At 46.1% G+C, this 13,542-nt stretch overlaps 1 protein-coding gene across 1 annotated transcript in view; it reads left to right on the top strand.

Moving 5' to 3' along the window:
• Lamc2 (laminin subunit gamma 2) overlaps positions 1-8,672 on the top strand; it is a 67,715-nt gene extending 59,043 nt beyond the window's left edge. The window contains 6 exon segments of the mRNA XM_051147583.1: positions 290-439; positions 971-1,085; positions 2,136-2,335; positions 4,579-4,737; positions 4,829-4,928; positions 7,924-8,672. Coding sequence (XP_051003540.1) covers positions 290-439; positions 971-1,085; positions 2,136-2,335; positions 4,579-4,737; positions 4,829-4,928; positions 7,924-8,177 — 978 coding nt within the window. The 3' untranslated portion in view covers positions 8,178-8,672.
• The last annotated feature ends 4,870 nt before the right edge of the window (positions 8,673-13,542 follow it).

Genomic DNA, 13,542 nt, shown 5'->3' with positions numbered 1-13,542 from the left:
AGCTAAAGACAGCGATTCCCCATAGATATATGCTCCATGAATAGATAAAGCAATTGTTTTAAAGAGAATGTTTTTAAAGAGCAGAGACAAAACTTACTATATTCTTGGGAGACCTACTGCCAGCCTCTCCTTGGCACCCTTTCTTATTTCTGGTATGCTTTGGGTCTTGAGGGCTTTCTTGGCTTCTTAAGGCTGGCCACTGTTTTTCAAATGGTGACAACAGGTCACGAAGCTGGTGTAGTAATGTGAAAGCAGACCATCAGACTCGTTCCTATCTGTGTGCCCACAGGTGGAAGCAAAGAGGATCAGACAGAAAGCTGATTCTCTCTCAAACCTGGTGACCAGACAAATGGATGCGTTCACACGTGTGCAAAACAATCTGGGGAACTGGGAAAAAGAAACACAGCAGCTCTTACAGACTGGAAAGGACAGGAGACAGGTACCCTCTGTTAATCCCTTCACTCGGTCAATAAGCACGCACTGAATGCTGACTGTGCAAGTGAAGATGGCCAGAACCACTACCAGAAACCCTCCGAAGGTTGCCAGGTAGCCAAGGAGTAATCAAGATTGGAGTTTTGATGGAATTAGCCCCGCCCACTGGATCAGCATTTGGACCTAGGAAAAGGACCCTGGCCATCTAGGTCTCATCTGGTCCAAGTCTGTCTACTATCTTGGTTTCGAGGTTTAAACTATGTTCTAGTTTAAACACTAGGAAATACCGAGTGTTTACAATTGTGATTTGCAAAACTATTCCCACCCCTGGTGGTGGAAAGAGTCAGAGACTCTCCTCTAAAAGGCGTAGATTGTTGACTTACAAACTTCGTTCCTGGTCAGAGTATAGATAGAGGGCCCTGCTCCAGCACCCTTAGACTGGGGTGAGTCACAGCACTCTGTGTCACGGAGAAGTTGTGTCAGGGTGATTTTGTTAGCAGGAATGCACTTATTCTAAGCTTGTTCTGGCTATTTCCAGACTTCAGAGCAGCTGCTTTCCCGTGCCAACCTTGCTAAGAGCAGAGCCCAAGAAGCACTGAGTATGGGCAACGCCACTTTTTATGAAGTTGAGAATATCTTGAAGAACCTCAGAGGTTAGTGCTGTGATACCCAGGGTGGCAGTTTTAAAGGTGCACTGATGACTCACTGAAGTCCTCATTTACCTCCGTAAGTGGTGGCTATGTTGGGTTATTAATAGCTGCTTAGTCACTATCTTTCTAAGGTAATAATGATCTCATTAACACTTGATGTAGGTAATGGAGGTTAATTCCCCAAGTGCCAGGAGTCTTGAGTTCTGATCCTTACTGCACCCCTTTTACCAGGTTAAGTTCTCTGTGGGACCTTTCTAGATTCTTGTGTCCTCCTTAAGGAGATCTCTAAGATCTTTCTCATCCAATATATCACTACTGTGTTGATATTTTCCTTTTCTTGGATGGCCTCATTGGTTCCAGTATGGTTGCTCTGAGGTGATGACATGTGGCTTCCAGGGGATTTGGGGTGTGCCTTGAAGTCATTTGGTTTAGATTTCAGCATTATTCACTAACAAACAAAAAAGAAAGAAACATCTCTAAAGTCTTGGAATTCTCTTCATACAAAGTCCCTCTGTACCCATTGTGACAACACCCCAACTCTGTGACCACGCTCTGAACTCTGTGACCACGTTCTGAACTCTGTGACCACACCCCAACTCTGTGACCACACTCTGAGTTCTGTGACCACACCCCAACTCTGTGACTACACCCCAACTCTGTGGCCATACCCCTAACTCTGAGACCACACCCCAACTCTGTGAGGACACCCCAACTCTGCTCATTGCCTTCAGGCTTGGCCTTAGATCTTCTGGCTGTGGAGAATTACTTGTTCTTTGTTCACTTTGCCACTTTGTGTGTTGAAATCCTTGCAGTGGTGGGGACCCAGGACAGGCTGACTGTCAGTGGCTCTTCCAATACCTCACTTGAGATTCTTCCTCTTGGGAAAGAATGAGTAATCCCAGCCACAACACCCCACATCTCCACCTTTAGTCAATAATTATCCTCTTTCAGGAATTTTTCCTCAAAACATCAGGCTCTCTTATTCAGTAGTAACATATAGTCCTTGTCTCTGTGGCAATAATTTTGTGGGGTTTTTTTTTTTCTTCATTTCAGAATTTGATCTGCAGGTTGAAGATAGAAAAGGAGAGGCTGAAGAGGCCATGAAGAGACTCACCTATATTAGCCAGAAGGTTGCAGATGCCAGTGACAAGACCCAGCAAGCAGAAACAGCTCTGGGGAGCGCTACTGCCGACACCCAACGGGCAAAGAACGCAGCTAGCCAGGCCCTGGAGATCACCGGCGAGATAGAGCAGGTAAAGAAACATGACTATCTAGGCTGTCACAGGCAGTGCCCAACACCACGTTGCCTCAGGGAGAGAGAGCTTCAGCTCAGTTCAACCCCTACTGCTCAGAGTCCTGATCATCCACAGCAGTCTCACCCTTCAGCTGGATGGCTTCAGTTGCTGGCTAGCAGCTAACACACCACATTCAGCACTGTGGGAACCCTCAACAATTGGTTACTCTGGGGGTTTCTAAGGCTGCTATCAGAAAATACTGTAAAAAACAGGAATGACATTCTCATCATTCTTAGAGAGTCGGCAGGGCTACACTCCTGATGTCTCCAGGGAGAGCTCTTCCATCCCTCTTCCTGGCTGCTGAGGATGGCAGGCAATCTTTGGTCTTCCTTCGCTCACAGCTCTGTCAGTCTACTCTCTGCTTGTGTGATCCCAAGAGTCCTCTGTCATCTCTTCCCCTTCTCCCTTTGTCCCTCCGTATCCCCTTTCCTCCCTCTCTTCCTCCCATCCTCCTTTCCCTCTTCTTCATATCATCTTCTTTAAGACATGACCTTACCATGTAGCCTAGGTTGACCACTGTGTTCAAATCTCACTCCCCACCTCCTCCTCCTCCTCCTCTTACTCCTTTGTGTGTATGTGTGTGTTTTGAGACAGGGTTTCTCTGTGTGTAGCCCTGACTGTCTTGGAACTTGGTTTGTAGAGCAGGCTGGCCTCGAACTCACAGAGATCCACCTGCCTCTGCCTCCCAAGTGCTGGGATTAAAGGTGTGCACCACCGCTGCCTGGCTCAATCTCCTCTTATAAAACAATTAAGCCGGGTGTGGTGGCACACGCCTTTAATCCCAGCACTCGGGAGGCAGAGGCAGGCAGATCGCTGTGAGTTCAAGGCCAGCCTGGTCTACAAAGTGAGTCCAGGATGGCCAAGGCTACACAGAGGAACCCTGGCTCGGAAAAAAAAAAAAAAAAAAAAAAGACAATTAATCAAACCAGGCGATGGTGTCAACACTCAGAAGGCAGAGGCAGGTGGATCTCTATGAGTTAAGGGCCAGCCTGGTCTAGAAAGCAAGTTCTAGGACTGCCAGGGATACACAAAGAGAAACCATGTCTTGAAAAACAAACAAAAAACAGAAGGAGGAGAAGAAGAAGAAGAGGAATAGGAAAAGGAGGAGGAGGAGGAGAAATCTACAACAGCCAGTTTTCAGATAAGGTCACCTTGTGAGTTGAGAGGGACCTGTAAGGGACAAAGACACATATCCTTGCTCACGCTGGTAAGCTCTCTGCTACAGAGAAACATCCCCATCCCTTAGGGCTTCAACATCTGTTTTAGGTGCTAAATTGAACTTGTACCAGCTGTCATGAGTGCTTTGATTCTCGGTATGAAAGGCTGGGGCTCCAGAGCTTCTGTACCCGATATCTGAGCTCAGCGTCCTTGTTTCATTCTGTCTTCCACTGAGTATGCTTGGTGCTAGGGACAGAGATAAAGACCTAGTGCCTTGCTTGAAAGTGCACTTGGGGAACTGGGGTAACCGGCTGCACTTTCCTTAGAGCCTATATCACCAGCTACAGTGGAAGGAATGCTTCTTGGCTAAGAGACAGCCCCTTCTCACTTAAGCACAGTGTCTCGAGAGCTGGTACCACTCCACAAAGCCCAGAGGGAGCTCATGGTATCCAGACTATTTGACCTCACTTTCAGACCGCTCGGTAACCTACAAAAAAAATTTCTGATTTCCCTTGAGGCCAGTTTCATGTCCCTTCCTTTATGCCGCATCTAGCATAAAGATTCCTGTGATTGTTTAATTGTAGCTTATGGTGAAGGTGTTGATGAGCCTTTCCCTAGCGAAGACAAAACCCCACCACTCTAGCTATACTTTAAGTACAACTGTCTTGGGGGAAAAATCCTTGTAAAGTTGTTCCAAAGACCAGGGTAGTAAAGGACCACGACAGAGCATGATGTTTCTTGTCCTCTGGATTTTCTCAGACGCTTTCCTGATTGTGTTAAAACTTTTCTTTCTAAGCACTGCACTGAAAGGAAACAGTATTTCTGTATTGGCCCTCCTAGTCTCTAGAGAGCTAACCTAGAACTAACTTGCTTGAGGCCTGGCCTGGGGAAGGGAGTGTCCTCAAGTCTGACTCTCTCATTGTTCATCTGACTTACTCCATCAGAGCCAGGCTGCAGCTGTAGTTTTTCTACATTTGTCCTTGGGAAGTTTTGAGCCTCACCCTCTCTCTCCTTCTATCCCTGGCCTCCTTTTATTCTCCCAGGAGATAGGGAGTCTGAACCTGGAAGCCAATGTGACAGCAGATGGGGCTTTGGCCATGGAAAAGGGACTGGCCACTCTGAAGAGTGAGATGAGAGAGGTGCAGGGAGAGCTGGCCAAGAAGGAGCTGGAGTTTGACGCAGATAAAGACTCAGTGCAGCTGGTGAGTGATGGCTTCTTCCCACGTGAGCTCTCTTTAAAATTGCCGAGACAAAAATAACCTCTCAGACACCTTTGTACTCACTTGTCCTCAGGTGATTACGGAAGCCCAGCAAGCTGATGCCAGAGCCAAAAGTGCCGGAGTCACAATCCAAGACACGCTCGACACACTGGACAGCATCCTACACCTGATAGGTCTGTGCGGCATCCTCAGCTTTCCACCCAGGGACTTCCCAGAAGACTCAGTGTTCTTAGTCCTGATTGATGGGGATCTCAGTTTTCCCTAAGAACATCTGGCAATCTGCTTTGTCTCAGGGCCCAGACACTGTACATTTTCTCTGTTGGTAAAACAACTCTAAGATGAGTCATGGAGTACTTGTTGTATCTGGAAGTAAAGGTCTGTGAGTCAGAGAACTGGGTGTATCCCAGGAACCTCCCAGAGGACTGGTCAGCTGAAGGGTCCTGCTAAGGAGTTTGGTCTTGATCCTGAGGCCCCTCCCTGCCTGCCCTCCCCCACCCCACCCCTCCACCCCCGCCTCGGGCAGTTTTAAGCAGGAGAGTAACATCAGCATTGCTCTAGGCAGGGGAATTTAGACAGAAGCAGAGAATAGCTGGGCAGTGGTGGCACACGCCTTTAATCCCAGCACTCGGGAGGCAGAGACAGGCGGATCGCTGTGAGTTCGAGGCCAGCCTGGTCTACAAAGTAAGTCCAGGCCAGCCAAGGCTACACAGAGAGACCCTGTCTCAGAAAACAAAACAAAACAAAACAGAGGCAGAGAATGAATACCACCTAGGGAGCTGTTGAAAGCCCAACAAGACAGCAGGAGGCAGCTACGAGGCAGTAGACCTGGGGAGAGGAAAAGTGTGGAAGAAAAGGCCCCCCCATCTCCTGAATCTGATGTTGTTCCTCCCAAGACAAACCTATTCCTGCTATGACCAACTGAGCAAACAAGAGCCTCCTGGATAGACACCCAGGGGAAATATCCAAAGAGCAGGGGATACTGGGAAACGCTGCAGATTTTAGGCTATAATAGATTTACTGGCACACTATGGTGAGGAATCAGGTTTTCCCATAGTTGTTCCCCAAAGAATTAATTAACTGACCTTAGTCAACAGTCTGAATCTGGGAGCTGGAGTGATGATGGCTCACTGTCTAGCAACAGTTGCTGCTTATTCTTCCAGAGGATCCCATTTTGGTTCCTAGTACCCATGTTGGGCAGTGCATAGGCATCTGTAACTCCAGGGGCATCTGATACCCTCTCTGGCTTCCACAGGCACCTGCACACATAGACAACACACACATACACACACACTTAATTTTCAAAAATTTAAAGTCTAACTTTAAGTAGTTAATAGGGGGCCCTCGTCAATGGAGACTGTAGTGGTCAGGGAATAGGAACTGGGCCCCATATCGCCATGACATCCAGGAGAAGCCTTAGCTGTGCCTCACCAGTTCAGTAGAACAACCCCAAACCCAGATTGCCCAGTAGAGAATTACCATCACACTGAGAAGGCAGAATCATCTGTGTTGTTACACTAATGGGTCTGTTTGTGATCCAGTGAGCCTGGAGAGTAAGATGTCCTCTAAAGATTAAAGATACAATCTCCTCAGTTGAGATTTTAGCAGCGTGGCTTAGCGTTCTAAAAATGGTAATGAAATTAATGGAGCCTTTAAAGGGAAAATAAGTAGGAGGGAGGGTAGTGGGAACTGCAAAGCGTTTACTGTATGTCAGGTACTGTGCCAGGAGCTCTCATGGCACAGCCATTTAAGTCTTGCTAGCATTCTGGGAGATGGATTTTTATTCTTTTGCTTCATAGGAAGACAAACTGGGGCTGCATAGCACGTGGCAAACTGTGGGGCAGGGTTCACACTGAATGTGGCTTCCCCTACATGTGTTATTTCATCCCCAAACTTTAACTTTCTGTGCTTGTCACAGAACCCCTAATTCTTGAATTTTGCTATGAAGAGTCAGTAGTTTCATTGTGGTATAATTTCTGCTCTAGCTCTCTCTTGAGTTTTGGTATAGTAACTCATTAAGTATAATTAGTTCGTGCATTTAAATACTAGCTCTGGGCTTGAGAGAATTGATTCTCACAAGTTTTTCTCTGACCTTTAAACATGTCTGTGGAATGTGCGTGCGCACGTGCACACACACACACACACACACACACACACACACGAGAGAGAGAGAGAGAGAGAGAGAGAGAGAGAGAGAGAGAGAGAGAGAGAGAGAGAGATGGGGGGAGAGACTTTAAAATATTAGGAGAAAGCAAATCCTATCACTGCAGCTCAGATATGTGAGGCAACCTTGACTGTGAAGTCACCGGAAGCTGTTCAAATCCACTTGAACTAAATGTATATGGCTAGGCCCCCTCATGTTGACATAGGCTTTATATAGTGTGTGGGTAGAGTATACCTGAATAAATGCAGTGACATTTGCCATTGGAAATAGACACCTAGCCAGGTCCCCACTGTTTCAAGCCAAAATGAAGTCTCACATCATTCTTCAGCAGCTGGACGCCATCCCCCAAATAGCTGAGCGTATCCTGGCCTCTGTAAACCCTGACGCTCAGCCTGTTTCTAAAGGTCTCCTAACAGAAAACAGCAAGACACTCCCTCAGGGTGATACAGAAAGCCTGTTTGGAGTTAGTTCAGGTCCCAGAGGTGAGCTGTGTCAGGCAGTGACCTCAGATGATGCTTATCCCCTCTAGTCTTCAGCCTTCTCTTCTTGCACCATCTGTTATTTTGACTCAATAGAACTCCAAACTTACCTCACTGGCTGCATGGTGGCGCTCTCAGTCTTGAACTAAGTTGTTCACAGCGCAAATGCTTGCCTGTGTTCTCAGAAATTAAGAATTACTCTTAATTTAAAGTAAAGCCATCTCAGTAGATAGCATGCTGTTTTCTTTGGGCATGTGGAATCAAGAATTTGTTAAAGCAGGCGATGGTGGTGCATGCCTTTAATCCCAGCACTCAGGAGGCAGAGGGAGGTAGATCTCTGTAAAGTCAGAGGCTAGCCTGGTCTACAAAGAAAGTTCCAGGACAGCCAGGGCTACAGAGAAACGATGTCTCCAAAAACCACACACACACACACACACACACACACACACACAAGAATTTGTTAAGATTTCAGAAGTGTACATGTGATCTCACCATATCTATTAACACCTCCTTTGTTCCCTTAAATAGACCAGCCTGGCAGTGTGGATGAGGAAGGGCTGCTGTTGTTAGAACAAGAGCTGTTCCGAGCCAAGACCCAAATCAACAGCCGGCTGCGGCCCTTGATGTCTGAGCTGGAGGAGAGGGCGCGTCGACAGAGAAACCACCTCCATCTGCTGGAGACAAGCATAGATGGGATTCTGGCTGATGTGAAGAACCTGGAGAACATTCGAGACAACCTGCCCCCAGGCTGCTACAATACTCAGGCTCTTGAGCAACAGTGAAGCCACCGTAGAGATCGGTCCACTGCGGTGAGGGACACAGACCTCAGGGGTCAGGAGGCATCTCGTGCAGATGGGCTGGGCTCAGGATATTTGAAGATGTTTAATGGGTTTGTGCGGGTCTCTCAGACCCAATTCCATCCCTGGTGACCCGTGGGTACGTGGATGTCTTCCTGTACCAATATGGTACTGTCTGCTCCCTGATGCTGGCTGACAACGGGGCGGACAGCGTTGGCTATGAGACCGATCAGGGACCAACTGCACCAACAAATGTTGACCTCAGAACAGTCATAAACTGAGTCCTGGGATATAAAAAAGTTCTGCGGCATATGTCAGGACAGGAAATCTAATCCCACTGTGGCCAGTAAAGCATTCTTGCTTTACCCACTATAAGTTCTTGTTGACCAGATTTCCTCCACTGCCCACCCAGTACACAAGTATGTCCTCTACTTTCAAGCTGAGTGCTGTTAGAAATGGTGGGCCTAGGACCTGGGAGATCTGGAGCAATGGTGCCTGCTGCCACCCTCTTACCTTCATGCTCTCAGCCTGGGTGTGGCATCCTTTTTCCAGAACAACTTAGAGACTGTATTTTTATGAAAGCATTTTTTTTTTAAACCAGCCAAGCAATCATTGGGAAATTATTTCCTTTGAGTTTCAGAGTAATATAAGAAAATGTGTCTTGGACATTAAAGGAAATAGAATTATCTAAAAGATATATTCATCTTAATCCAATCCTCCTTTGCAAACACTAAAGCTCATATACATCTGTGTGTTGTATCTTTTCTCTCTTTCCTTAAATCAGGGATAATCCATCCTTATAACACATATTTATTGAGTCCCTGCTATGTGCCAGGGGTGAGTGGAACAGTACCGACATTATCTACCCTCGTGGAATTGACTGTCTAGTGAGAAGGACAAACATTAAAAGTAATAAATGGAAACTCCCAAGCCTTGTCCATTGCGAGTGGCATTTATTGCAGTCACCCTTGGGTTTGAAACCTCTTTTCTCGGTAGAACCTGTGTTGCAAGACAGCCCCATGGAAGTACTTGAGTGAGGGCAAACTGAACTTGCTCTGGGTTGTCCACTTTTTCTGTGTTCCATCCGCCCCCTCCGCCTCTTCCCACAACAGACAGTTGCAACAGATGCTTGCATCACGGCAAGGCCAGTGGGGATTGCCCAAGGAACCCGAAGCACTTGCAACTCAGCTTGGAAGACTTCCATACTGTTTGACTCTGTGTTTCCTCGTCCTTTCATGGGTGTGTATTAATTAAAGAAGGAGTGTTAGGTGCTGGAGAAGAGATGCTGATTTTATTAAACTCTTGGTCTAGGGTGGAAGCACATTGGGTGTGAACATCCTCTCCTAATGTTGATGGCTCTAGAGTTAGCATCTTCAATTCCTCTGAGCCCTACTTGGCCCTTTCCAACTGTGAGAGCATCTCTCAAGATTTAGATGATGCTGCATCCTAAGCATGAAGATCTCTTTCTAGAACAATCCAAACTGGGTGAAAGCTATAATTAATGTTCTTGCTCTTTTTCATCTACTATACAGTAAGGGTGAAGTCAGTAGTTTATGCTGTCCGTTAAGTTACAATTCAGTAAGTTAAGGTCTAAGTTGTCCTTTGCCCAGGGAGCTGAGGAGAGGACTGCTTTGTTTACAGTGACCCCTGAGTTCTGAGAGGTCTGATGACTTGGTCCTTCATGGAAGCAGCCTGATAATTCTATCTTAGCATGCAAACTTCCTGCAGTAATTTAAGCCCTGCCATTTGTAATACATGATTTCTAAAATGGCTTTGGGAGGTGGAGGAAGACAAAGAACAGAAATGACACACCTGGGAAGCCTTTGTAGGCCAGGATGGGGAGGCCTTAAGCTCTATTTTTTTTCCAAGTCCATATTATTATGATTTTCAAGGGGTCCCTTGAAAGAAAGCCATTTTTCAGTGACAAGTCTACACTATGAAAGGGAGTACACACCGTTGGGTTAGCTCTGCCTCTGAAATCATAAAGATTCCACCACTGGATGATGGTTAAGAAACTTATGAGAATTAGGGTGGAGATGTAGTTCAGTTGGTAGAGTTCCTGCCTAGCATGAAAAATGTTCAGGATCTGCTCCCCAGCAGATCCAAACAGGCTATGGTCACACAGCTGGGATCCCAGGACTCTGAAGGTGGGGACAAGAGGACCAATAAATATCATTCTTGGCTACAGAGTGAGTTCGGGGCTAGCCTGGGATACATGAGACCATGTCTCAAAAAAAAAAAAAAGTTTATAAGGATGTCTTTCTTGGCAAGTGTCACCAATCTCACTAGAGATGGGTAGTGAAAAGTGACTGGACTTCTGGGATAGAAATGCCACCCTTGTTTTTGAGGACCTGGAAAACTGGCTTTAAGGAGAAGAAAAACTATGGCTGAGAAGTGGTTTACCCCGAGCCTAGAGCTAGTCCTGATCTGACCCTGCTGATGGAAAGGATGTTTTGTTTTGTTTTTTGAGTTCTTGTCATTATTCATATTTCTTTTATGTCTCCCCTGAGGGTTTCTGGTAACTGTGCTCTTAGTAGACTATTGCACCCGAAGCTTCCCTCCCGTGGCTCGCAGCAGATGAGAGGGGAGCAGAAATGAACCTGCCCCAGATGCTGATGCCTCTGGCAGATGGAGTGCTCATGTTATTTCAGCACCTGGTTTCTTTCTAGGACTCAAAGGAGGCCGGGAAAAAGGTCAGAAGATACTTAGTCCTGTCCACTGTTTGGAACAAATCTCAAGGACCACAGCCATGTTTATCACGTCGTCTCTGAATGTTTTGCACGCTCATGGGAATGTTATGGGCTTGTACTGGGCTTTAGTTTTCCCACTTGAGAAATAGAATTTCTCTTTTTTCTTTGTCCTACTGGCCACATAGAACTTCAAGGAGATCCCAAAGTGTAAAGCTTCATGATTGGTCATAAGGAAACAAATGCCTATGCGTGTTATGCTGTGTTTCGTATATGTTTTTTATGATGGTATAAGTTAGGAAATTAAACTAGTGTTTATATTTAATTTTAAACACAATCATCATTATGCACTCAGGGTGGGGGAGGTGCTGTGCTTAGCTTTGTGAACAAAACAGCAAATGTAAACAGCAGTGACCAACGTACAGGGTAGATCAAGTTTCCTTACGCTATGACGTGAAACCTCACATGGATACACACAAAGCTGGCTAGTCTCAGTTTAAAGAAAAAGGAGAAGAGCCGGGCGTGGTGGCGCACGCCTTTAATCCCAGCACTCGGGAGGCAGAGGCAGGCGGATCGCTGTGAGTTTGAAGCCAGCCTGGTCTACAAAGTGAGTCCAGGATGGCCAAGGCTACACAGAGAAACCCTGTCTCAAAAAAACAAAAAACAAACAAACAAACCAACAAAGAAAACAGAAAGAAAGAAAAGAAAAAGGAGAAGGAAGAGGAGCAAGAGAAAGGAGGAGGAGGGTGGGGAGGAGGAGAAAAAGGAGAGTGGAAAGGAGGAGAGGGTGGGGAGAAGGGAGGGTGGGGAGGAGGAGGAGAGAAAGGAGGAGGGTGGGGAGGAGTAAGTAGGAGGGGGAGGATCTAAGAATCCTAAAACCAAAGGATTGCAGAACAGAACAAAATGATTCTGGCAAGTATTTAAACCCTTAACTTGGAACATGGAACTGCTATGTCACCTTCTGAGTCACAGCTGGTGCTTGAGAAACAGTAACCAAGGACACCTGTCAGACCCAGCCAAGCTAGACATGTGTGAGCGTGACCATTCCTTAGTGAAGAGCTCTCATGCCAATAACCTAAGCAAGATTTTAATTTTTACAGATATAGTTGTACGCCATAAAGTACTAATTTTACTAACCCAAGTCACCAGTCATGGTAGACACCAACTAGAATCCTGGCACTTGGGAGGTTGGTTGAGGAAGACCAGGAGTTGAAGGCTGTCCTCAGCAACCAAGCAAGTTGGAGGCCAGCCTGGGCCACATAAGACTGTCTAAAAAATTGATCAAACAAATGACTGAAATTAACCAAGTGTGGACCGTGTGGGTTGGTCAGGATCTTATGCTTAATTTTTTAAAATCATTTTAAAAACTGAGTTTCTGTGGTACAGAATACTACTCATCTATTAAAAACAAGGAAATCCCGAAATTTGTGGACAAATGGATGGAACTAGAAATGATCATACTGAGTGAGTTAACCCAGAAGCAGAAAGAGTCAAATGGTATATACTCACTTATAACTGGACACTAGCCCAAGGGGCATGTCCCACGAAAGCCTTCACTTATGAGGAGTTTGGGATAGTTGCAAGGACGTCCTATTGGGACTCTAGGTGAGAGAAGTATTGGAGAATGGGGAAATGGAAGGATCCAGAGGGTCCTAGAAACCTACAAGAAGAACATCATGACGGGCAGATCTGGGCCCAGAGGGTCTGCTCAAGCTACTGCACCAACCAAGACAATACATGCAGTAAACGTCGAACCTCTACTCAGATCTAGCCAATGGACAGGGCATTCTCCACAGTTGAGTGGAGAGTGAGGACTGACTCGGATGAACTCTGGTGCCCCATATTTGACCACTTCCCTGTGGTGGGGAGGCCTGGTGGCACTCAGAGAAAGAATAAGCAGGCTATCAAGATGAGACTTGATAGCCTATGACCATAGTGGGGGAGGAGGTCCCCTTGGTTACAGACCTAGGGGAGGGGAATAAGGTGAAAGCAGGAGGGGGGGATGAATGGGATACAAGGAATGGGATAACAATTGAGATGTAATATGAATAAATTAAATAAAAAATAAAATTAAAAAAAATTTTTTTAATTAAAAAAACCTGAGTTTATGGCCAGGCGTGGTGGTGCATGCCTGCCATCCCAGCACTTGGGAGACAGAATCAAGTGGATCTCTATGAGTTCAAGGCCAGTCTGGTCCAGGGCAGCCAAGGCTAAAAGAGAGAAACCCTGACTCAAAATGCCAAAAAGGAGAAGAAATAGATGAGTTCATGTGTACCATGTGAATACAATGCCCACAGAGGCCAGAATAAGGCATTGGATACCCAGGAACTGGAGTTATAGACAGTTGTGAACCACCAAATAGGGGAATTAAACACTGGACTTCTGTGAGAGCAAGAGGGCTCTTACCTAATGAGCCACACATCTCTCTACTCTGTAAGACTTATGAGTTTTGTTTTGTTTTGTTGTTTTTTTTTGTTTGTTTGTTTGTTTATTTTTTGTTTTAGACAATCCTGGACTCACTGTGTAGACCAGGCTGGCCTCTAACTCACAGCGATCTGCCTGCCTCTGCCTCCCAAGTGCTAGGACTAAAGCCGTGCACCACCACGCCCAGTCAAGGCTTATGTTTCTTAATCCGAGAACATTTAGGCGTAATTTACAAATTA

This window comes from Acomys russatus, chromosome 6, assembly GCF_903995435.1.
Source record: "Acomys russatus chromosome 6, mAcoRus1.1, whole genome shotgun sequence".
NCBI lineage: Eukaryota > Metazoa > Chordata > Mammalia > Rodentia > Muridae > Acomys > Acomys russatus.
Note: the sequence above shows the minus strand (reverse complement) of the source record. Positions and strands in the feature narration are given on the sequence as shown.